The 25,311-nt window shown below is 35.1% G+C and overlaps 2 protein-coding genes across 2 annotated transcripts; both read right to left on the reverse strand.

The window, feature by feature from the left end:
- Positions 1-2,914: 2,914 nt before the first annotated feature.
- LOC142597942 (ribosomal RNA-processing protein 8-like) lies at positions 2,915-4,169 on the reverse strand. Its single transcript, XM_075734941.1, has 2 exons — positions 3,492-4,169; positions 2,915-2,935 (listed from the first exon to the last, which is right to left on the reverse strand). The coding sequence occupies exons 1-2, from the start codon at positions 4,167-4,169 to the stop codon at positions 2,915-2,917; spliced, it is 699 nt and encodes a 232-aa protein (XP_075591056.1).
- A 295-nt stretch (positions 4,170-4,464) lies between these two features.
- On the reverse strand, positions 4,465-22,778 carry LOC142597943 (glutamate-rich WD repeat-containing protein 1-like). Its single transcript, XM_075734942.1, has 2 exons — positions 22,177-22,778; positions 4,465-4,552 (listed from the first exon to the last, which is right to left on the reverse strand). Exons 1-2 carry the CDS (start codon positions 22,776-22,778, stop codon positions 4,465-4,467), a joined length of 690 nt encoding a protein of 229 aa, XP_075591057.1.
- Between the last annotated feature and the right edge of the window lie 2,533 nt (positions 22,779-25,311).

The following is a 25,311-nucleotide window of genomic DNA, read 5'->3' on the forward strand; positions in this document are numbered from 1 at the left end:
TTCAGGATAAATCTGAGTTAGTATGTGAGAGTCGTGTGGTTTGTTTCTCAACAAGCAAGATAAAACTCGAGTAGCCGGCTGTAAACTTTTGATGTTAAACCCTGTGTAACTTTGCAACTTTAGTGGAATAATCTCGTACCGTTTAACCGTTTTATTTGCATTTATAATTTTAATTGAAAGAACAAGAGCCGCCATGCCGGTCATACTAGGCGGAAAATTCAAGCACCCCTGTTTGCTGGTAGAGGAAAACGTAAACATTGCAAGTAAGTAATGTCCAAGGTTTGTGTATTCTTCAGCTATGTCAGCTGGCCAGCCTCCTATTTTTATGTAGTGATCAAAGTACTGTATCGCCAAGGGAATGTCCATTCTGTTATTTAGAATGGATAAAAGTTCATTTTCCACTACTTTCAAATTTTTCTCATCTCGATCTATATCCCAAGCTTCAAAAAGAGGAAACAGCTGCCACATTTGACTAATATACCAAAGCGTGTCAGGGCGTTCTTCGAATTTAACCGCTATTCGAAGTGCGCTAACTATCACCAAAGCAAACCAGTTTCGAGTAAGCAAGGTTACACGCTTTTCGCTCAGAACGCGGTTCACGATTCCAACAGCAATGTGGACAGTTATTGGAGAAATACGGTGAGATATGGTCGACCGCCAGTAAGAAGCGATCGACTTCACTCGCAACAACTCCCAACCCGTGTTCCAAAAAAACATTACCAATGGCTTCATGCTCCGCTCCCGCTGAACATTGTAATAATACCAACATGATGCATAATTTTTTTCATCAATGCGACAACTTACTTTCAGCTTCTTCTGAACTTGTAGATCCTTCTCAGACAACGGCTGCTGAAAAATAAGTCTTAATAACTCATCTCGACTCTGCAAATTTAGTTTTTTGTTCTCGTTTTCTGACAAGCAAATTACACTACTTTCTTTTGTTTCACTTTCACATCCGCCTGTACTTTTTGATACTATGAGTTTTGACATGTCCAAATATCCAACAGCCAAATATTATTAGTACTAGTAGTTAGTATTTGTTAACTATACAAAAACACATATATAGTTTAGAAAGATTTGTATTGTTTCCAAAGAATCACAAACAGAAACAAAACTAGAAAGCTTGTAATTCGCGGCTTATTAATGATACAAGAATCTATTATCTAAATAATTCTTCTTAAATAATTATTTCTAATTATCTCACAAAAAATCACAATTTAGCTAAACACTCTTCTCTTCACAAATAAAATACTTTTATTTAGTAACATGAAGTGCGACAACAAAAAAAATTATCACAACAATTTTTATAACAAAATAATCTGCTTGGGCTAATCGTTTCGTTTTTCGTTTTTTTGAAGTTGGCGTTGCAATTTTATAATCGGTCGCAAGACTCTCAATGTTTATACGGTTTTTCCAAATGTATTTTTACGGTATAATAAAAAAGAATGAATATAAAATTAGGAATTTTTTGAACAAACGAGATCTGTTTAATTTTTAGTTTGTGAAGTTAGGTATCGGATCTTAAGTGACATGTTCGACGCAGCGAAATTGACAAACGTCCCCGTGAATAAACTTTTTGACATTTTTAAGGCTCAGAATGACGGAAAGATAAACTTGATCGAGCTAAAAGCAGTGTTGGAGTGTTTGCATTGTTCTGTATCCCTGGACGATTTGCTTATGTTGTTGCAAACCAACGATAAAACGTATCGCGTTGATTATCCTACTTTCAAAGCCATTATTGAATCCTGCGTTGCGAAAACATCGAAGCTCGACGCTTACGAACGAGTTTTCCGACTGTTTTGCGGACCCAATGGGGGCTTCACGCTCGAAATGTTGCAAAAACTTGTAGACGATCTCAATGAAAATATTAGCTTCGAAGAATTAAATGAAATGTTCGGCATTGCCGATAAAAACGGAGACGGGGTCATCACGTTTGACGAGTACACGGAGCTACTCGAATACATGAGTCTCGATTGGTAAAGCCAACGCCGTTCCAAGACTATCCGAATCTTTTTAAAAACACGGGCAGCATTTTGTTGATTTGCGTACGAAACTCGCTCAGTTTGACTTGGATTGTATCTTTGAGCTTATCCATTTTATTTTCAAATTCATTCGATAAATCCTTGTTCCACGTCGACATTAAGTCCATTTTTTCTTTCGCGCTCGAGCGTAGCTGTTCTAATTTTTTCTCAAAGTGGATCTTCGTAGCTGTCGTTTGAGATATATTCAAATCTTCCGGCGTGACGCCCCGCACCAAACTTCTGTAGATATAGTCGTTGTAGTCGTATAGTATCTTGGTAATAATATCTGTTGTGCTTATTCCAAGCGCCCGTTGAGTTTCCAAAAATTTGCCTTCATCTTTTAACCATTTGTACACGTCTTCCATATCTCCGGTACGGTAAGGAGCTGCATCGTGACAGACGTAATCGATTTTATGCTCTTCAAAAAACTCGCGCGTTATAACCCAAGGAGCGGGAGAAATTATTTCGTCGACCCATTTTATATGACGTAAAGTTTCTGTACGTTCTTCCAATGATTGTACTATTTTTCCTTTATATTTTGTAGTATCCTCGTTTGACATTACACCCACTATCAGGTGAACCTTCGGAAACTTTTTTTTTGCCTGCTCTAACTGCTGCATATGTCCAAAATGCAAAATATCAAACACTCCATCAGAGTATATTCGATAAGTTCGTTCTTCGTCGCTCATCAGTATGGTTGTAATTATATTTAGCTAAAATGATTATTAATTTCAAAAAGATTGATTACAAAATAATTAAATAATAACAATCGTTCGATCCACCAACTAACATTTTTGTCTAATTCGCCAACCCAACTAAGTACACAATTTCAAATGTGGCTTTGTTTAGTCAAACCGATGTAATACTCTGTTTGTTCGACCTTTCAAACTTTTTCAAGCCAATATTTCATCTTTCTATAATTTGATCAAACAAACTAGCAATATAAATGGTTTGAAAAACTATGTTTCAAAAATAATTATCCAAATTGGCAGTTTTTCAAAAATGTTTGTTTAGCTTTTCCGCAAAAAAAGATCCATTTATTTAAATCTATTATTCAGATTGCTTGTAACACTACTTATAACTAACATCGAACCAACGTAACCGAAATTTTGATTATAAATTAATTTGTCTATCATGCAATCTATGGTCTTGGCTCGATCATTTTTCAGATATAGACCATAAACAAAAAATTTTATTTTACAGTTGAAGTACGAATAATTCAAAGCACGAGATTTCGTGAAAGTTTTATTCGAACAAAGATATTCAGCGCTTTACTTGATTTTTTTATTGTGAGTTTTTTTGAAGCGGCCCAAAAGTCCAAACGTTTTTACATGCAAAGTGTCAAGTAGTAACGTTTTCTCGCCCTTGGGATTCAGTCTTTTTGCCGTACCGACAAGGTGCTAATAAACATGTTTTGATGGGTTTGACTAGTTTCGTAGAATTTAACGCTTTCTGAAAAAAAAAACAAACAAAAAACGCATTTTGTTGAGTTTCATTGATTAATTTATAGCCGTTAGCTGTTATGGTCTTTGTAAAGTTGGCCTTTTTTTCCAATCTAGAAACCGGTTCTGCTATAATTAAATAGCCGTCCTTCTTCAAAAGACGATGGGCAGAAGAGATATAATCTGGCCAGTCCTTGCACATCAAACTCAGACTAAAAATAACGACATCAGCGCTTTCTTCTTCGAACTCAGATAAGTCTGTGATGTTCCGTCTGATAAAGCCGCCTTCAGTTATAACGTCTTCAACGCTTTTGTGAATTGGAACGTCTATAAGCAAATCTTCGAAGTCTCCGAAGTCGATTGAAATAACTTTATGAATGTTTTTTAAATTTTTGTACATATCGCACGTGCCACAACCAAGATCAAACACAGTTAAAGGTTTGGACTGAGTTTTCAAAAAAGCGCAGATTTCGTCCACTGGGTGTTTAGGCCAGCTGGCAACTTGTTTCTGGTAATTTTTGTGATAACATTTGCTGTATTCAATTTTTTTGTTATTTTCAAGTTCGACGAGAAAGTCTTTGCTGGACAGTGTGTAAAGTTTGTTATTAATGTAACGAAATATTCCAGAATCGAGGTTTAATTTTTTTTTTTCCTGAAGTTTAACGTTGTTTCTCTTCAGTTTATTCTTACTTATGCTGAGATTCATAAAATTATTTCAATAATTTTTTAAGGAGTTTTCTAATTCCAAAAAACAATCGCTAGGCATCCCCAACATAAAAAAACCAAAAACAAGTTTTTAGCGACCTTCAAGTTTACTTTCAGCTAACCAATGGTCGTCTAAAAAGTAGTAAAAATTTTTTTAACACAAAAGCAATTTTACATAGTGAATTCATACGAACATGAATCGAATCGAAAACATAGTAGATTAAAAAGAAATAAACCGTGAATAAATTCATACGGGCTAACAATTTCTAAGCTTATTGCTGTGAAGCAACACTGACTTATTTTGAAAAACAGCCACGTTCACTTGTAGTTTGCACCGGCGTAAATATCTCAATTTTGTAAAGAGCTAAATTAATTATTTCAACGCTGTAATTATAAAATGAAAAAAAAGTAATTAGTAAAAAATTTATTCAGCTGACCAAGCCCAGATGGGTTGAGAAGCTGACTCCCATTAAGCGTTTGTGGAAAGTGAAAACCTAATATTTTTAATTTAAATATTTATATTTATTTTTTTAAAGTTTTGTCTATTGTTTATAAGGTTTTTATTTGTATATCATCGAGATGATTGATAAGAGAGTACAAACTTTTGGTCGCAAGCGAAACGCCATTGCCGTTGCTCAGGTAACAGAAGGAAAAGGTTTAATTAGAGTAAACGGAAAACAACTCGAGCTATTTGAACCATGTGAGTTAAGAACTAAAGTGTTCGAACCTCTTCTTGTGGTTGGAACCGACATGTACAGCGACATCGACGTCAGAATCAAAGTTCGAGGCGGAGGACAAGTCTCCCAAGTGTACGCCGTGCGCCAAGCAATAGCTCGGGCTGTTGTCGCATGGCATCAAAAATACGTATGCGAATCGTCTAAACTAATGTTGAAAGAAGCCTTCTTAAAGTTTGACCGTTCCATTCTCGTAAGCGACCCAAGACGTTGCGAACCCAAACAATTCGGAGGTCGTGGTGCTCGCGCCCGAAGACAAAAGTCTTACCGTTAAGCTTTTTGTTGTATACTTTTTTATTTTGTGTAATAGGAGTAAATATTATAGTCTTATATGACGTGTTGCACATCTTTGTTAAAGAGTGTACATAAAGAATAAATTATACACATAGTCGATACGTTATATATTTTCCTGCAGACTCGCTTGGACGAATAATTTTAACAATGTCACCGCGGCGCAAACCCAGATATCGCGCGACTGCGTCTGTTGTACAGATACGGGGGAGGTGGATATCGGATATTTTGTATTGCTTTAATACTGCTTCTTTTTCATTTTCATTGAGCTTGATGTGCTTGGGAACGAGTTCGTGCTTAGTGATGTTGACAAGTAACTCAGATTCCAAAAAAAACTCGATGTGAAAATTCGGAAGAAGGTCCTTAATTGTGTTGACTGCGAACGAAGTCAATGGCTGCTGACCAATGAGTATGGTGTAGTTTATACTACGCTCTTCCATTTGATCGACAAGCACCTTGATGGGTTTGACGCCTATTTTTTTTGTCTCGTCTGTGAAATACACGAAAATCTTCGAATTGGGTTCGTCTTTGTGAATCCCTAAAATAGAAAACGCAGAGCGTTGGTAGTTGAGCTCCGCGAAACGCTTTGAAAAGTTTTCATATGACTCGTTTCGTTCTTCATTTGACACGATATAGCCGCGGTCTTGAAGCAATTCGAAACAAGTGTTTCTACACCTCCAAAGATTCTTAGCTACATCTTCAGTCATATTGAAGCTAGACCAAAATTATTCTAAATTTACAAAGCTCTAAAGTCGATAATTGTTTTCTTAACTCGAATATTTTGGCGAAATATTTTAATTTCTTATTCCAAATAAAACCTAAAAAAATACAGATAATTTTAATTTAAGTACATTTTTGCGCAAAACTAAATAAATAAAAAATTATTAATTGTAACTTCAACTTTAAGTGTAACGATCAATGCCGAGCAAAAACAAAATTAATCCAATTTATTTCTACCCATGCAATTTACTGGGATATGGACGATTCATTTTGATTATCTTATTTTTACTAAGTGTTCAATGGCGTGCCCGCGTTCAGGCTGTTGTCTTCTATGTAATCAGTCAGGTCTTAGACGCAGTGGACGGGATTCTTGCGCGAAAATACAATCAATCTACCAAATTTGGAGCCACTCTTGATATGATTGTAGATCGACATTCAACTTTTTCTCTTTACATACTATTGAGTATTGCATATCCAAAATATTTTTTTATCATTTCAATATTGGGAGGACTAGACGTATTCAGTCATTGGGTGTATTCGCACGCCCAACTAAGCAACAACAAAACAACACACAAAGTAACAGACTCTAATAACCCGTTGCTCAACTGGTACTACAAGTATAAAATATTAATTATGTTTGCACATCTTTCTTACGAGGTATATCTTTTACTTCTCTGTCTTTACCCTACTGAATTCTCAATGGTCTATCAGCCGTTTAAATTCCTAAAACAGATTTTAGCAGCCGGGAGCCTAATTAAAATAGTAAGTTTTATTTCGAATCACTTGTTTCAGTTTACCAACGCGAGTCAACTCGTAGAAGGTTATAGAATTCTTGCTACTTTAGAGCAAAAGAAGGCTATTTAAGCAAATCACAGTATTTAAGCAATTTATTAGCAACTTGAGACAAGTTTTCACAAATTTGGTTTGACTTATATATTTCTTCTGACTCTACGGTAGCTTTGTACTGAATTAAAACACCGAGACTTTCATCAAGAATGCCGTTTATTTTTCCATCAATAATCATTTTTTCCAATTGAGTCGAAACAACAGAGACCGGTAAACTAATTTTTTGAGCAATGAAATTCAACTGCAAGTGACTGTAAGCATACACAATGTCCATGATTGAATTGTCCACGACTGATTCATAATTTTTTTCCAAGTGGTAAACAATTGTTTGCTCGTCTTTTAATGAAAAGTTAGGATCTTGAATAACTTCACGGTACTTGTTAATATCTTTTGACATGTAAGCATTGATAAGATTGAGCATTCCTTTAATACGGCTATCGTCAACTAACTTCAAACAAAAGTTGCTCTTCATTATTCGTGCCAAATTATCTACATCGTCAGAAAGCATAAAACAAAGTAGCATATACATCAAAGCTTGAGTTCCATTTTCTATGTTGTTCAAACTCTCAGCAATATCAAATGCTTCTTGCAAATAAGGAACTGCGGTTCGGTAGTCGGAAACATCTGCTTGCAAAATACCTGACAGTAATTCTATTTTAAACTGAAGTTCAAGGGGGGTATTGATGCTACTAGCCACGGTTTTTGCATTGGTCAAAAACGAAACGGCCTGGCTCACGTTATTAATAATGATTCCTAAGCTGCATTGAGTTAAATATAAATCCAATAATAGTAACTTATCTTCAGATTTTTGCACGTAACTAATCAAAGTAGAAATACTTGAATAAGCTTTGTCAAATTGTTTAAAATTAATCATTACCTGGATCAGTTTGAATTCTATTCGATATTGTAAAAATTCAAAACGTAACTCTTTACACCACTTAATAATGATTTCACATAGCTCCATTATTTTCTCACCGGTTTGATCGATACGGTGACAATAGCCAATGACCATTGACAAAATCTGATAAATTCTAGCCTTCGGTAAATTCACAAAGAAAGGCTTGATTAACTCCAACAGCGGAACGAACTCGGGTAAATTTAACTCGCTACACAAGATCTCACAATAATTTTTAATATTTTCCTCCAGTTCATTAATGTACTCATGTTTTAAATTGGTCAAATCACCATTTGTGACAATTCTATTTTGTTTGCTTAGACATTCTACCAGTTTATTTCTTCTTTCTTGAATTGCTTCATCAATATCTTGCTTTAAAAAATCTAAAATAGCTACTTTAGTTGGCATTTATTCAGTTTTTCCAGTTTATTTAACCCTCAATTTGTTTTACTAACGAATAGTTTAAATATAAATTCGTCAAATACTTTTTTCAGCAATAAAAATCAATTTAATCTATAATAGTTAATTTAATTATTTACCGATATATGGCATTTGAATTATTTAAACGTTGTATGACGTACAAAATTTCATACTAGACCTTGAATTAACTATTTATACAGCAGGAATCAGTGTACGACAGGTTGGACATTGTAGTTTTAATTCTAACCATTTGTATAAGCAATGCTTATGGAAAATATGATTGCAAGGCGTGTACACCAAAGGTGGCTTATTTTCTGTTAAATAGCTCACGCAAATCACACATATTTCATTTGAAAGATCTGCTGGAATTTTTTTTTTTTCTTGGGCAATAAGGAACTGTTTCTCATAGTTATACGTAATATTAAAGTACTTTTCGCTTAAAATCCTGTCCAAAAAAATTCTTGAATTCACGTATCGCTGAGCTAAAGTAATTAAGATTGTAACTATCAATATAGATATAAAAATCGAATAAAGAGAAGTATATTTAGCTTCGGTAAAAGTCAATATTCCAGCTCGATAAAGTTCCTTAACGTCTTTATTATAAAAATATTGAACTTTGTTCACAAAGCCGAAATATTTTTTTTGTTCAACTGGCATTTCAGCCTCAACTATCATTCTGCTCATTATTTTCGAAACAGAAGACGGTAAAAAATTTGACCAAAGTAACGTTGGAACTAAAAAAATTGAGAAACACGACGCTAGCATGAATTTCATGCCAAACGGTGGTTTTTTCCCAAAATAAATGCTATTATATATCTGTGGTAAATAAGCAAAAGCACCTAACAGTAAAAAATATGAATTGTTTGAAGATAATAACTGCGTTAACACAACAGACATAATAATAGCTATAGAATAACGTTTTGTTATTAAAGTAAATCTTTCAGTGATAAATTCACCGTGATTCGTTCGCAAATCATATTTTAATTGCTCGTATAATACCATTAGTAGTAGCCTGAAATACAAACAAAATTGTACCAAAAAATACAAGATAACGATTCCATTCACAACGTTTAGTTGATCCATTTTGCGTAAGTTTAACAAGTAAAAACTCTCGCACAGCAACTGCCATAGTAGAATAGAAATGGAGATACTAGAAAATTGGTATAACATTACAGGTTGTGTATGGTATAATGTGTAAACTGTCCCTATACAAATTAGAACAAAACGCAGAAAAAAAACCAATGACACTAGTATTTCTTCAATAATTGAAATTGATCGTGGTATTTTACGCAGAGCAAATGTTAAGGTAGAATTAGGCGCGAAGTTCAGTTCAGTACATCCAGAAGGAAAGTTCATTATACCAACTGCTTGTGGGGGCTCTTCAAATTTCTTTTCATAGAACAATGACTCTCCGGTTAAATTACTATCTAATTGAATCAGGTTTGACAAATGTCTTAATGACCCATTAATTTTACATTTTGAAAAGTTTTGATTTTTCAAAAAAAAATTCGCCGCCGTTAATGGACCAAAAACATCAAACAGAATGAATTGACGGTTTCTTTTATCAAAGGTAACGTTTCCTTGTCGGAAAATAGAACTGCCATAATTGGATTTTGTCAATTGAAACCATAGGACTTGATTATTAGGAGATATATTTTTATTACTATCTACGTTATGGTAAAAACCTATATACTCTCCCTGTATATGCTTATGAACATTTTCATTTATATTACAAGGCAGAACTGAGCGGGAGACAACTTTGTTGCCGAAAATTGTATTCACGCTGTTAAAATCTGTCACAGAACAAACTGCTGAATTTAGCAGTAACGATAAAAGCCCTATTTTAACGGCAATAAGCATAGCCATCACATTGGATCGAGATCAAGATTTTAACTAATCAAAAAAGAAATATAGAAATAATTAAAGTTAGTTCTACGGTTAAAAATAAGCTATTTAAGACGTTCAAGAATAAATAATTAATTCTGAAAATTTACTTATGTAAGACAAAAAGATGTAAATAAAATAATTAACAAAGTTAATCAATGGAGGAGTAAAATTTGTTCGGCAAAACGACAAATTCGTCATTGACATTAACTAATCTGTTGACGGAACTTTCTTTTTCTACCAATTTAACGTTCATTTTTGAATTTATAATGATTTCAGCGATTTCATTGTTTTTTTCCTGAGCGAAACTATGTTAAAAGCTACTTACCACAACTTCTATAGATTTTATCATGTCGTGTTTCAAAGCAAAGCCGGGAATGGAAATGTAAAAATAATCAGAGTGCGCTGTTTCATGATTGGTCATTAGTAGTTTTTTGCCATATAAATTACAAAAGAATATTTACGGTTTTTTAAAAAAAATCCTCATATTAAATAGCATTCATATATGGTGGAAAAAATACAAAAGAAACAAGCAAAAACATTGGGGAAACCCATTCCTGCATCAGTTTCTGACTCTGTGTTAAAAACCATATTAAGTCCTTCAAAAAGAAGCCAAAAACGAAAACATAATGTTCCATTAGTACCAACGGTGCATGAAGCTCCAAAGAAAATATTTATAACAAGAGGGCATGCGGGTAACGAAAAGTCGATCGAATTGTTGCGAAATCTTCATCTGCTGTTAAGCCCCTTTTCTTTGTTAAACTCTAAAGTAAACTTCAAAAGCCTCGTCAATGTAAGGGAAGACAAGTCTGAACTGTTATCAATTGCAAACAAAAAAAGTTGTCCAATTGTACTGATAACTTCTTCGACCAAAAAACATCCATTGAGGTTAATTATAAGCCGAACCTACAACAATGATCTTTATGATTATCATGAACTCGACGTTACCAAATTTTCTCCATTAACGAGCTCAGCCGCAAACATGCCTATTTACGGATCCAAACCACTTCTCATTTTCATTGGTAGCGAATGGGAAATTAACGAAGAAAACTTATGTTTGCAAAATGCACTTGCAGATCTGTTCCATAAAACTGACTTAAAGAAAATAAATTTACAAAACATAGATTCATTGATTGCTTGTATTAGTTACATGGAAAACGGGATTTCAATGTTTGAAATTGTTCATTACAAAATAAAACTCACTGCTTCTGCAAACGAAAGCGATCCGCAGGTAGACATTTATCGCACCAATTTTCATCTTGTGTTCAAACGAATTTCAAGTGAAATACCACCTAAACAAGTCATGAAACTCGCTCAAAAGATCCCAGATGAGTTATTCAAAAAAGGCAAAACGAACCAATTTAGTGACGACATGCAACGAACATTTACTAAATTGCACATTACAAAAGAAAACGGCTCTAAAATGTTGCTGAAGCATGGACACTGATTATTTAATTAATATTACACAAATAATATAATGTAAACACTGCCGGTATCAACTTTATACACACTTACTACACACTTAAAGTATTATAAAGCAGAAAAATATACGATCTTATAAAATACAATGACAACTGAGATTGAACAAAAGAACGCACCGCCAAATATATTGTTGCTAGCTTTCACAATTATCGCATATAGCACGATTAGTATTGCTATTGTTTACTACAACCATGGTTTTTTTACTACTGGGTTTAGATATCCAGTATTTATTTCTTGGTGGCAACAAATTTTCGGAACTGTTGGATTTTTGATTTTAGCAAATCTTGCAAGAGTAATTCCTTCTTTGAAAAAGCCTTTCCCTGTTACAAGCTTAAATCTTAAAACTTGCATTAAACTTATTCCACTGGCACTAACATTTGTTCTTTTCATTGCGGCTTCCAATACTTGTCTTCAATACACATTGATCACAACTTATCTAGTAGCTAGGTCATGTACTTTATTATTTGTTTTGATTTTGTCTTACTTGATGTTGAAAAAGAAAGAATCACTATTAACCATAGTTTCTTGTCTAATCATGGTTGCCGGATTTGCCGTCAATTCTCTAGACCCATCCACTTTGTCGTTCATCGGACTTGTTTGTGGATGCATTTCCAGTTTCTTCCAAGCTCTTTACAATGTCATTATTAAGAAATTTTTGGGTTATGTCAACAACGACAGTCAAGTTCTTTTGCTGTACAATATGGCACTTTCTTCTGTTCTCTTTATACCAGTTGTTTTGCTTTGTGAGGGAGTTACGCCATTTAAGTTGGCCGTATCACAAGATCAAAACCTATATGCCATTTGGACAGGTATTGCTATAAGTGGTTTGCTGAGTACAAGCATGAATATGTTCCAATATTTGCTCATTCGCTTAACCAATCCACTAGCATCTAATATTATTGGTTTGATGAAATCTTTGCTTCAAACTATCGGTGGGTTCGTCATTTATAGAGATCCCATGACACCAAACAGTATCGCAGGAATCACTTTATCATTACTAGGAAGTGGCATATACTGTTTCTGTAAAAACAGAGATTACTTCGCTGACAGAAAAAAGCGACAGCTTGAAGAACCTACCATTCCGGCTTATGAAAAGCCACGTTCTATCGAACAAAAAGTTTAAATCCGTTTTTTATCTATCTTTCAAAACTTTATTTTCATAAAATGGTTTAAACACCAATTCGTCATTTTCATTGTTTAATAAACTGTCAATAAATTCGTTCACGTTAAAAACTGACGAGTTGTGATTTTGGTTAACATTAGATGAGTTGTATAAAAATATTTCTTTATCCTCAATGCGCTTCTTGGTTTCTTCCGTAAATTCGGTTAAAACGTTGATAGGACGTACAGGATGGGGTATCAGGGTTGGCATACTGGATTCTGGCACTTTGGACTCGATAAATTTGACGAGTTTGTAGCAAGTCTCCGTATCAGTCTCATTGAAATTGATGTGTTTCGTTACGATAAAACTACTCACAAGCCTGCTGATTACTTTAACCCAAATGTCAAAATCTACTTCGCCCATTGACACAATTTTTAGCAGCGAATCCTGAAAGCTCAACCGTGTTTGGTCATTTAAAAAAAAAAAAGACACAATGATTTTTAGCTTTATGGCGGACGAGTAGTAGTTGAACTTATGCTTGATAGTTTCAACAATATTTTCGTTGAGCAACAAACCTGCTTCTTCAGCGCCCCATTCTTTAGATAATGCTTCGAAATACTTACAGTAATCTTTTTCTGCTACATTCATTAAGCCAACATGCCGCTTTGGTATTATTTGGTTCGTTCGAGATTGAAAAAACAATAATTAAAATATTTTTGAAAATGATATTCGCTTTAAAAATCTAACTGTCTGCGTCAACGAGCTTTGTAGCGCTAAGAATAAAACCTCCTCCCAGCTTCCCAATAATGTTCATTTCAGGGTGGCTAGATCCTTTTTGCAGAGTCATTGTACGCGAAATGAACTCTTCGAATTTAGAGTTAGCCCAAGTTCTGCGATTGGTTTTGATATAAGAATGCAAATCAATCAATGGATTCATGGTGTATGAATACAGAACTAATCTGCCTCCGGGTTTCAGTATTCGAGTAGCTAGTAAGTAAAGCGTGTTGACGAGCTTTGCTACTTCAACAATATCATTGCTTGCGAACAGTAAATTATTAATAGTCGCGACAAAAGAATCTATTTGACGTTCTGAAAGTTCTAAAAAAACATTTTTCCTTGTCTCAAGTTTCATTTGATGCAACTTCATTTCGTACTCTCGTGGAGAACTCACAGATATATTTGCACTTGCGTCGGATACCGGGGAGCAGCCTTTTGACAATGAAGGACAGAAGTATTCACTGTACTTCACTCTGTAAAAATCTTCGTTGAAATCGTCTTGAATTGCGTCGATCAGCATGCGTAACGGGATGATCGTTAGTGGCGCTGACAAGCTACGAGCCATATTTGCTTGATCCACTAAGTAGTGGCTAGTACCTTTTGTCTGGCCAATATGCATGCATCTACCACTACCTCCTAGACGCAAAAGCGCTGAATAAGTTAAAAGGCCAAGCGTCTGATCAAACACCGCGATGTTGGAACCGAACTTAATGTCTGCTTCATTCAGCAACGCACCTAAATATTCAGCCTTTAGCCCATTGAGTTTCGAAGCTCCTGAAAAACACTTTTGAAATAACAAGGCGTTGCACGGATAAATTCCTAATAGCAACATGTGTCGCTGCAGTTTTCGTTTTATATATTTACGTTTCCCAGCGATAGACATAGCCTGAAAGTTGGAACTGTTTTTGCAAATTATTTCGAGCAACTCGCATATGTTTATGCCATCTGCTTTCAGCTCGTCTATTACTAAATTTACATCTGTTTTCTCTACATTTTCAGTTTCGCAGTCACTCTCTTCAGACTTCGCTTCTTTTTTTTCGTCTGCATCATTATCACCATTATTTTCAGTCAGACTACAGTTCAAACGCACTAATATATAGTCTATGAAGATTTCTATGGAAGTTCTCTTAAATCTCCTCCATTGGTTAGCCTGGTCTATCCCTATGGTAGCCCCGTACGGCAACCCAATTAAGAAATTAACAGGAATATTAATTAAAGCCGAATAGCTGACAAAAGGCTTCTCTAAAGTTGTCGAAACCGAGAGAAGACGAAACGAATCATTAGATAAGTCTTTAATCAATATTTTATCTCCATCTTTAATATGACTCATATCATATATTATTTTTGTTAATTCCGGATTTTTCAATATTAAATACAAAACTTTAGCCAAATAGAACTAAACTTTGCTTGATGTGACAAATATTTTATATTGAGTTCTTAGTTAATATACTACATGGTACGTTTGGTTCTGAGTCATTTTTAGTTTACTACTGGAAATTTTCGAATTGATGGTCGAAACAGAGACGAAATTCGGCCAATTAAAGCTTCTATTTGCGATTTAAACATTTGCAACAATTCTCTGTACAATTCTTCAAGTACTATTTTTTTTCAGCTGGGCTCGACAAAACTGCTCACTTCGTGTTTTGTTGGAAAAGGAGAAAAAATTTCTGTCAAAATCAACAACGCTCCATTTTCAGCTGAGACTCGAGCTTTGTCAGTGAGCCACGACAAAAAATATTTAGCGTACGAAAAGTGTATAGAAGACACAGTTAAAGCAGTACTCATAAACAAGGCTGTGTATATAGAGATTCAAGTGTTAATTTTGACAAATAATGGCGGTATCCTTTCAGCTGCGTTGAACTCGAGCGTACTGGCCATTATTCACTGTGGCATTGCAATTTCTGACACGCCAGTGAGTCTTTCTATCGGAATGTACAAAGAAGAATTCATTGTCGATCCGTCCGCAGAAGAGGTAGAAGCCTGCACTGTTTTGATAACCTGTACAAACTTGTATTTAAACAAGAAATTAGCGAGTTTACACATTGAAAAGCGCACAGATGCAAAAAGACTCAATGAGATTATAACACTCACTAAGTCGCTTTGTGAAACCGAGATTTACCCTTTAATGAGAGAATGCATTCTAGCTTCTTGCTCGTTGAAGTCCCAATTCGCATTGTAGCTCAACGACGCAATTTAAAAGATATTCTTAATTGTTTTTATTTTTTATCGCTAAACGCTATTATTTCTCTAAGCAAACTTATTCGATTGTAAAATAATTGTTAGATTATATTAAGCCATATTTTAAAAAATTTTCCTTCTCGTCTAAACTATTTTTTTACATTACGGAGAGACAGTTAAAATAGGCGTATTTAACTGTATGGACCCTAACACCAGAACTGTATGGCAGAGAAACATGCCTCTGCTCTACGAGCAGTATGAATGTGGAATTTTGTGTTTGCCCACTCTCAGTTCTTGTTTCCTAAATAACCTGCACCGCCCCGAGTTTTCTGAAACATCGAGTATTGTGGCTATTTCCACGCTGCTGCCGTACAAACAAAGCAGTATTACTTTGTACCACATTGATCCCTCAGAAGAAATGAATTCGATAAACAAGCAATTCGTCACTTTCAACGATGGTTTTGGCTTTACAAATTCCAACAAAGAACTCGACAAATACACAGAAGTCAATAACGAAATTCACAAAATACGTCAATCTGTAGTCGCTCCAAACTTGCTAGCTGCTGCAACGGCAAATGGAGTAACACGTTTGTTCGAAATTACCGAGAGTAATACTCTTAATCTGGCTTGTTCGCTCGCTGGACACTCCAAAGAGGTTTGGGGACTTGCTTGGAGCAGTCTCGCTAATAGACTTCTGACTTCTGGTGATGATGGCAACATTTTTGTATGGGACATCAACGATTACTCGATTTACAATTCCAATGACGCCAAGATGTTGCCAACAAAAAAATGTTCGTACAAAAACTTAACGTTGATTCAAGCTATAGAAGCTAGCAAGGAACATCCTGACGTATTTTTCACGGGAGACGACAACTCGAACCTACTATTGTGGGATTTGAGGACTCCGGATCCGAACGCTCTCGGTTTCCCGCTTCATTATGAATCTTCGAAACAGAGTTTCAACTCTATTTCAAACAATCAATTCAGGCCTTACTTGCTAGCAACCGGCGGCTCTAATTTGGAAATAGACGTAATTGACATACGCATGCCCAATTTTCCGTTAACGCAATTTGAAGGACACTTAAACAGCATCAACTCGATCGAGTGGAACCCATTGAATGAAAACTTGCTGGCATCCGCTTCGCTAGACAACAAAATATTAATATGGGATTTAAGCCTCAATGGAGCTGAAACTTTGCTCGAGGCGAACGATGACGAAAATTCAGACACTCTGATATTTACACACTTGGGCCACATAATGCCTGTTCAAGACCTAAATTGGTCTAACTCGCTCAAAAATCCAAACGCTATCACTAGCGTCGATGACAGCGGTGTTTGGACATACTGGATGCCGCAAAGTCAAATATTACTTAGAGAATCTGAATATTATGACCATCTCGAATTCGAAAACGATGATTCTTAATCTGTTTGGCAAACATATTTGTGTATCAACTACGTGGTTGACTACAATATTTTCGTTTCAGTTGTTCTAACACTATCACGATCTTATTACAGTAAAGTAGGCTAGCTAAAGATTATAAATTTAAGGGTTTGAACAAAATCAATGCGTTTAAATTTTAATTCATTATATGCTATTTTGCAAACTTAAGAGTGGATAATGCCGTAAAACTTTAGCACGTTCTACAAACAATGACAATTTTCAAGTGCTGCTTTTCAATTCACATCGGTTGTTAAAACGTTGGGTTTCAATAAACAGAACACGAACTTAGCACAAACTAATAGTTCTTTTTCTAGTTAATAACACCAATGATTTTTGACTGCGATATTAGTTATTAAAATAATTCTTAAGCATATTTAGTGTTTTGCGCATTTTAATTGCTAACATAAAACAATCTATAAAGTTCTATCGTTATCAAATACTATAGTTACTAATAATAAAACCAACGTTACGGTCGATTTACTTCTCGCCAACTTTTCAATTTGAGTTTTGTTTGTTATAAAAAAAATTCGAAACTGATGATTAATCCCAAAACAAATATTTTTCGTCACATAATTAGTTTTATAGCTACCACCATTTTTGATCGTAATACACAGATGACATACAACCAAACCGTCACAGAGCTTACCTTCAAACTTTAATAAGACATAAGAATTAATTTCAAGATTAAATCAATTTACTGCTGTTTTATTTTAAAGCACACCAGTTCTTCGACCGAAATTGTACATAATTAATCAGTTAAAAAAATATTACACATCTGGTAGAAAACTGGTTTCTTGGAAAACAAACGATGCTTTGCACATTTGAACTCATTATACGAAATTTATCATCTAAATCTAGTTAAACTGACGACTCCTATAGATGTTTTATTTAGTCAATTTTTAATGATAAACAGATCAAACTATAAAAAAAGCTTTGTCAAAAAATTTATTTCGGTCGAACTACTTAAAAAATGACAATATACTTAAAACTTATTTCAACCGCTCAAATAGTGTCAGGCCAATATTTTAAATCGAAAAGAAATATGTACAATGAAAAAAAATAAGTAACAGTTAAATAACTTTATTCAACAACTCGAGATTGATCAAAAACTCCCAGATGCAAATTATAATACATTTAACGTATCTGGGGTCGATTTCTGCAAGTATAAACATACCATGCATGGTACAAAAATTGATATCACCTTTTTCGATGTCGTATTTTGCGTTCACAAATACAATCATCGGAAAAATATAGCAAACCTCAAAATTGTTGTTGTAAATAAACATAAAATTTTGCGTGTCAGTACCGTCAATTTTTACATATACGTTCTTTTTCTTGTTTTTCAAAAAACAACTGAAGCCATAGCTCAGTTCTCTCCAAGCTATGTTGTAGTTGATTTGCTTGAGCAAGTCAGACAAAGAAAAGGAACACCCGTCAGGATGCCACACTGTCGACTGAAGCTGACTAATTAAATATTTATCACCAATAATGTCTTGAAAATTAACATTGTCATAGTTTAGGTTTGAATAGTTGTATGAACCTCTAGAATGTTTTTCATACATATATCAAATTTGGATACAAATATTAAAATAATTTAGCGAATATTAATTCTAATTATCTGACCATTCCTAATTACTTTGTTCGGAAAGTGTTACCTTTTTTTCAATCGACTTGATCGAATTTATCATCATTACATTAATCGCTTCTTTCAAGTTCTTGACTGTGTTTTCACTGATGTATAAATCAATTAAATAATTTAAAAGAGTAAAAAAAAATGATCGATGAGTTAAATTAAAGTAAAGATAACCGGAAAAATAAATTTTATTATTTTCAGCCTGACTAATAGTCACGACTCCGTGCGAGTGGAAATATTCATTGAAGTAATCAGGAATTGAAATCTTGTTCTCTTTATCTAAGGCTTTAAGTTGTTCCCGTGACACGCTTTTGTGAAACACTTGATAAGCGTTACTTCTGTGATCGTAAATCATTTTTACTTCCAAATAAAAAACCGACAATGAACGGGTAAGATAATTTTTAAACGTATAACAGAGTATAGAGTGGTTTTCCCCTAGCGGCAACACCAATTCCCCCGACTGCAGTCCACTAAAAGTAATCAGTCTTTTACTCATCCAATCCATTGCACACTCAGGATGCAGCGGAACACGGGAAAAACTTTTTGCATTAACGTCGTCGAATATTGCGTCTATTGTAATATAATATTCTGACGAATTTAGCAATTCATTACCATTTGCTTTTACTACCGATAAACAGAAGCCAGGAATATTCTTCCTTATTTCGGTAACATTTTTCCTGTTCGTCGGAATAGAAAAATAAACACCTGATAACTCCAACTGTTTCTTAGTGGCAACAATTTCGTCAACAGGATTTTTGCCTTCATAATTATTGAGATACGTGAATTTATTTTTCTTAGGTCTTAAACAGTGAAGTTCTAAGAGCCATGGCTTGTGTGGCGATAAAAAAAAAAGTTCTCCACCATATCCATTAGAACTGAAAACTTCAATGACGTTAGATGTGAAAAATTTTTCATTCATCGAATAAAATGAATTGTTTTTTGAAAAACTATGTTATGTGGTTATTTATATTATTTATTTTTCAAAAAACACTATTTGTTACAATAACACTCACAAAAATTAAAACCTTTTTTTGCACTAATAGAATTTAAAATATTAAACTCGATAGTGCTATTTTCACGTTAAGATATGTTTTAATACACAAATCTGTACGAAACCAAGGTTTAAATATAATGTCTACATGAATATCAACTAACTATCTATTAAACTAAAGAATTTTAAAAATGAAACTAAATTTAACATGTATTGTTTATCTTGTATGATGTAAAACTATTGCCATTTATATACATATTACTTCAAATAATTTATCGTCAAACTATATTTTAGTTTTCTTAAAAATTTTTAATTACAAATTTAATTTCAATGTGTTTATTTTTATGAACAATCAATAATGTTTTTTGAATTTGACTTAGAAACTATTATAAAGAATATCATATAATTTATCAACATGAAAGACTAAAAGATCTATTAAAGATTTGTACGTATTACGGTTTAAATTGAACAAGTACCAGAATTGCGTTTAAGCAAATTTAATATTATTAAAAATTAATTAAAATTTGAAAGTGTTAATTTTCAATTAATTTGGCTTTTATGAACGACGATAAAACTTATTGATCAACACTTTATTAAAAAAAAATGCTTAAAAAAATCAGTTACTTTTTACTTTACGGAATAAAATTAATTGAGACAATCAACCCAAATCAGGATAGTGTAGAGCAACAAAAATACTACTCAAATGACGAAGATGAAAAGCTATTTTTAAATTTAAGCAATGATCAACGAAATTTACTTTTGCACAGCGTCCAAAATGAAGTAAACATATGGTTAGAAAGATTTGTAAAAACTCAGGATTTTAATACTCTTTGGATATATAGTGCTTTTGACAATATTTGTAAATTGAAATCGAAAAATCTAAAGTATGACAGACTGTCACAACAATGCAAATAAAAAGTTATCAATAAATCAAAAAAAATTATTTTTGCTTTGGAGCAAGGCAATAAACTAAAAAAAAAATAATTTTATTATTTGCAATGCTGAACGACGAAAATGAAGAACAGAAATTAGAAACAGAAGAAGTTATAACGAGAATTAATGGCTTGCTTGATAATTTGACGATCTCGAAATTTGAAGAGATATTAAAGCTGTTACTAGAGATAAACATGTTTCTCTATGAGCAAGTCTTCTCGAAATGCGTAGTTGATAAGGTATGCTCTGATAATAACGATTTGTTTTTGTTTACCGCTTTAACAACTTCTGTATTAGCAAGATTTGAATGTGATTATACAACAATACTTAAATTACTGCTACACGAATTTGTTAAATATCAAGATAAAAAGAACTGTTTCAAACTTAGCGTTATTACAAAGCTATTAAATTTGTTCTACTTATGGAACGTAGTTGACGACGAATTCATTCTGTGTTTCTACAAGTATTTGTTCAAACTCGATAATATTGATAGTGTTTATTTATTGGCGTTATCTTTCTCATTAGTAGGATATAAATTAGAATATGCGTCAAAACCTAGTTTAGATAAATTTTTCAACAGATTAAAAAAAGCTTTGCAATGCACAAGTTTAAAACCGTTACATAAAAACAAGATTGAGCAATTGCATAAAGATCGTCGTTCAAATTATAGTAAACAAAAAACACACGTACAAAAATATTTTGAGCTCTGCAATCCAGATGATATCGCACCGGTCAACGTGAAATTCTCGCTATTGATGGAAGAAGTTAAAAAAGGAAATGTTTTGAAATTAATGAATGTGAGTCGTGAAACTAAAATGTTGTTTGAGAAAAAATTTGAAGAAATTTCAAATACTTTTTTTGAAAGTGAGTCAGAACCCGAAGAAAGTAATGAACATGTTGAGAACGTTGGAGAGCTGGAGTTAGCTAAACGCAACGAAAAACAGTTGCAAGGAAAACTTGAACTAAAAAAGCAGGTTTATTTGATACAAATGTCATCGGCGAATTCTAATGAAGCTGTACATAAGATACTAGGAATAAGACCAAAGGATGAAGATTTGACCATAGTTGCGGAAATGATATTAAATTGTTGTGCAAAAGAAAGAGGATTTAACAAATTTTACGCATTAGAGTCCTTAGGCTTGATAAAATCGATAAGAAACTTTTCTAAAGTATTGTCTGATTTGTTGTCAACTATATATGTTAACTGCGAAAACTACGAACGATCCAACTTAAGAAATTTAGCAAAATTTTTTGGAATGCTACTTGCGTTAAACGCACTCGAATGGAGTTCTATTCGCATTATTCGACTAGAAAATGACGCTACGTCAACTTCGTCGAGATATTTTCTGCAATATTTACTAGAAATGATTGTGGAAACGGCTGGAAAAGAAAAAACAAAAGAACTGATGTTCTGTGAGCAGCATAGAGGAGTAACTCTATCGACTATTTACATATGTGAGTCAGACGAAAAAAAGCAGTTCTGTCGAAAGTTCTTGTCCGTTATAGGACTGGGCGAAATATTGCCCAGCCAGGAAGAATTCTGATTGGTATTTTAAACTAAGCATCTGTTAGGTCTGGAGTCCAGATGTTGAAAGATTCAGACCCGGTGCTGATGATGGTTTGTGGGATGTAAGGGTGGTACATGGCTGAGGCCAACTCAACTTGGCCACAGTGTTCAAACAACAGTTGGTCAGGTACACCTTCTACAACAGCGTCAGCATCGGTGGATTCGATTGACAAATCCCAAACACGAACTACGTTATCGTAGCTAGCTGACAAAAACATGGATTCGTCCGAAGGGTTCCAGTCCAGACTGCATATTGACGTGGTTCCGTATCTGTAGGAAGCTAAGTTTACGTTTGGCATTCTAATATCGCGAAGCAAAATTAAGCCATCATTGTCTCCGGACAACAGATGGTTCGAATTTTCGGTTTGCGAGAAGCTCAAACAGTTTATGTCGGAAAAGTGGCCTTTTTTCAAATCGATAGACACAGAGTTAGTTCTGAGATCCCAAATTTTAATGGTTTGATCCGCAGAACCACTTGCAAGAATGTTGTCGTCACATGTGTTAAAGCACAGTGCTTCGATAGAGCCATCGTGGCCTTTGAGAGTGGAACTGAGGCCCCACCCTCCTTCTATCGGCTTAAAAAGGTTGATCTTGTTGTTTCTAGATCCGGTGACGAATTCGACTTCATTGTTTTTCCAAGCTACAGAATACGCTTCGGAAGCAAGATTGTAATCGAAGATCGGCGAGTCATAAGAATTGCTGGTTGTTTCGTTCATTACTTGCTGAATCTTGTCGTTTATGTCGTATACCTGGATTAAACCATCTTCAAATGCGCAGTAGACGAGTCTTTCATACAATGGGCACTTTTTGACCTTGATGGCGCGTTTGTTTAGCGATATGGTAGCGTTAACCATCATGCAGCTGGTGTGGTCGACTTGCGAACTGACAAAATCGTTTTTTTTGTTTAAGCTTCTGTAGTTTTTGGTCAGTACGTCGTAGTTGAAACGTGACACGTAAAGTTTGTTCTGTTTCAAGCTGTTGTCTGCCGAATAAGTGGCAGTCACAAGCAAAATCTCAGTTGAATCTGCCTCTTTCTTGAACCCACATTTTGAGGGCACAAGTAAATCGAAAGAAAGACACGGCCATGTGTATGAAAACGACTGGAACATCTTGTACGCCTCAGGTTCCATGACTAGTTCGTCATCGGACTCCAGCTTATCTAAAGCTGGTCGGAACGGAACCACGTTGCTCTCGTCGACTTCGTCGCTCAGTTCCTCGTCTTCGTTGGTAATGATTTCAAACTCGTCTCCACTGTTGTTGAGCTTGTTTAACTCGTTATCTTCACTGTTTGATGTTTCGTCTGATACATCACTAATCTCTTCTTTTACCGACGGATAACCGGACATCGCAGAATTAGGGTTGAACATGACGTTTACAGTTCGCTACGTTGTGTAAAAATAAATTTGAGAACCGTTCAAAAAGAAAAATTTTTATTTTTTAACTTTTTTTATTGTTTAACTCGTAATATTCCGGCAGGATGCAGTGTTTGGAAGGGTACAAAATCTCTTCGTCGATCGTGCTTATGTACTCGTACAAATCTGTCAACGAGATGTTAGATAGTATGGAGTTTAAAATTTTTTTCATTGTGAACTCGGAGTTGGGCGTGGTTTTATCTACTCGGATGCGTTCCGCAACCCAATTTTCACCTTCTTTGATCGTTTGAATTTCGTAGGTGAAATATTGTTGCACGACTGTGTTAAAAGCGATTTTTACGTCTTTCTGTTCTATCAGTTCGTGCTGCGCGTGTTTTTGTATGTTTTGTAATATTTGTTCCGCGTTGTCTTTTTCTAGAGGCGTGGGGATGTGTGTCACGGCGGAATCGCTTACCACGCATTCTACTATAACATTGCTCAGACTGGGGTTCTCTATCAGTTTGAGCGACAACTCCTGCCAACGACCGGAGTCCGTTGACAACCAAATTTCGTTATCAACCAACCGCGTACCCGAACTCAACAGCAGTTTGCCTCCGGCGGGAAAGTCGAACTGACGGGTTTTTAAGTTGTAATAATAAATAGGCTCAAAAGCGAAATCCACACTGTTCATGTGGTGGGGCTTCCACTTCAGTAGTTGCAAACACGTGCCCGGGATGTACGGCAAGTTTATGGGCGTGAAAATAAACCCGTCTGACAAGTGGAAGAATCTGCTCTTTAGTTGCTCGATCGCCGGCAGGTACGGTAACTCGAAAAAGTCTTTCAGGTAAATGGGGATGTGTGTTCCTTTCGTCTTTTCGTGTTCGACGATCTCGCGGTTCTCTTCTCGTAGTCTATTGTACGGGTCGATAAAACACACCTTTACGTACCTCAGCCGCTCCAGCAGATTCATTGGCATCAAGTTGATGCCTTGGATTTTGATCCCGTCAAAAATAATCAAAACCGTCGTCGCCGGGCCGTCCTCGTAATTCTCCACGACGACTTCCGCGTCCAGCACGGTGCCGTTTTGTGTGATGTACTGGTTGTTCTCGTTTTTCAAAAGGTGCTGGATAGGCGCTATGTTTTCGACCACGTAGATATCTTCTCGTCTGTCAATCAGTAAAATCACGTTAGACGTGCAGTACATCAAAACCCGCACTCCGTCTGTCTTTTCACAGGCCGTATAATGATGCTTTTTCAACAGAGATATGTTATGCGTCGACAGCGAAACGGGGTGTGACCCTGGAAACGAGTTGAAATTCCACTTCAAGTGCTCTCTTACTTTTTTAATTATTTCCCTTTGCTGCTTGGCGTATGCCGTTTTCGAAATCAGCGTGCCCGGTATTTTTATTTCTGTTTCTTGCATCTAGCTCGCTGATTCATCGCGCAAAATCTTGCAAAATAGTCAAAAAATTTAAATTTATAAATTATTTTAAATTTAGCATCAACCTCAGATCAATGGCGAGAAAAACTTGGATCGGCGCAAACTGGAAGTGCAACGGCTCATTTGAGTTGATCAAAAAGTTAAGCTCGACTTACAACGAACACAAACCCGGGAAAGCTGACGTTGTGATTTTTCCTCCCGCGCTCTACGTCTTCGAATGCCAAAAAACGTTTCAAAAGCCTTATGAAATCGGAGTGCAGTCTGTTTTCGCTGCGAAGTGCGGCGCCTACACTGGAGACCTGTGCCCGGAGATGCTGGATGACTTTAACACCCAGTGGGTGCTGGTTGGACATTCAGAACGCAGGGCTATCCACAAAGAATCCAACTGCGACATTGCACAGCAAATTAGAGCTTTAATCGGCCATAACAAGAAAGTCGTGCTTTGCATCGGCGAAA

Source organism: Dermatophagoides farinae, unplaced genomic scaffold (genome assembly GCF_024713945.1).
Source record: "Dermatophagoides farinae isolate YC_2012a unplaced genomic scaffold, ASM2471394v1 contig2, whole genome shotgun sequence".
NCBI lineage: Eukaryota > Metazoa > Arthropoda > Arachnida > Sarcoptiformes > Pyroglyphidae > Dermatophagoides > Dermatophagoides farinae.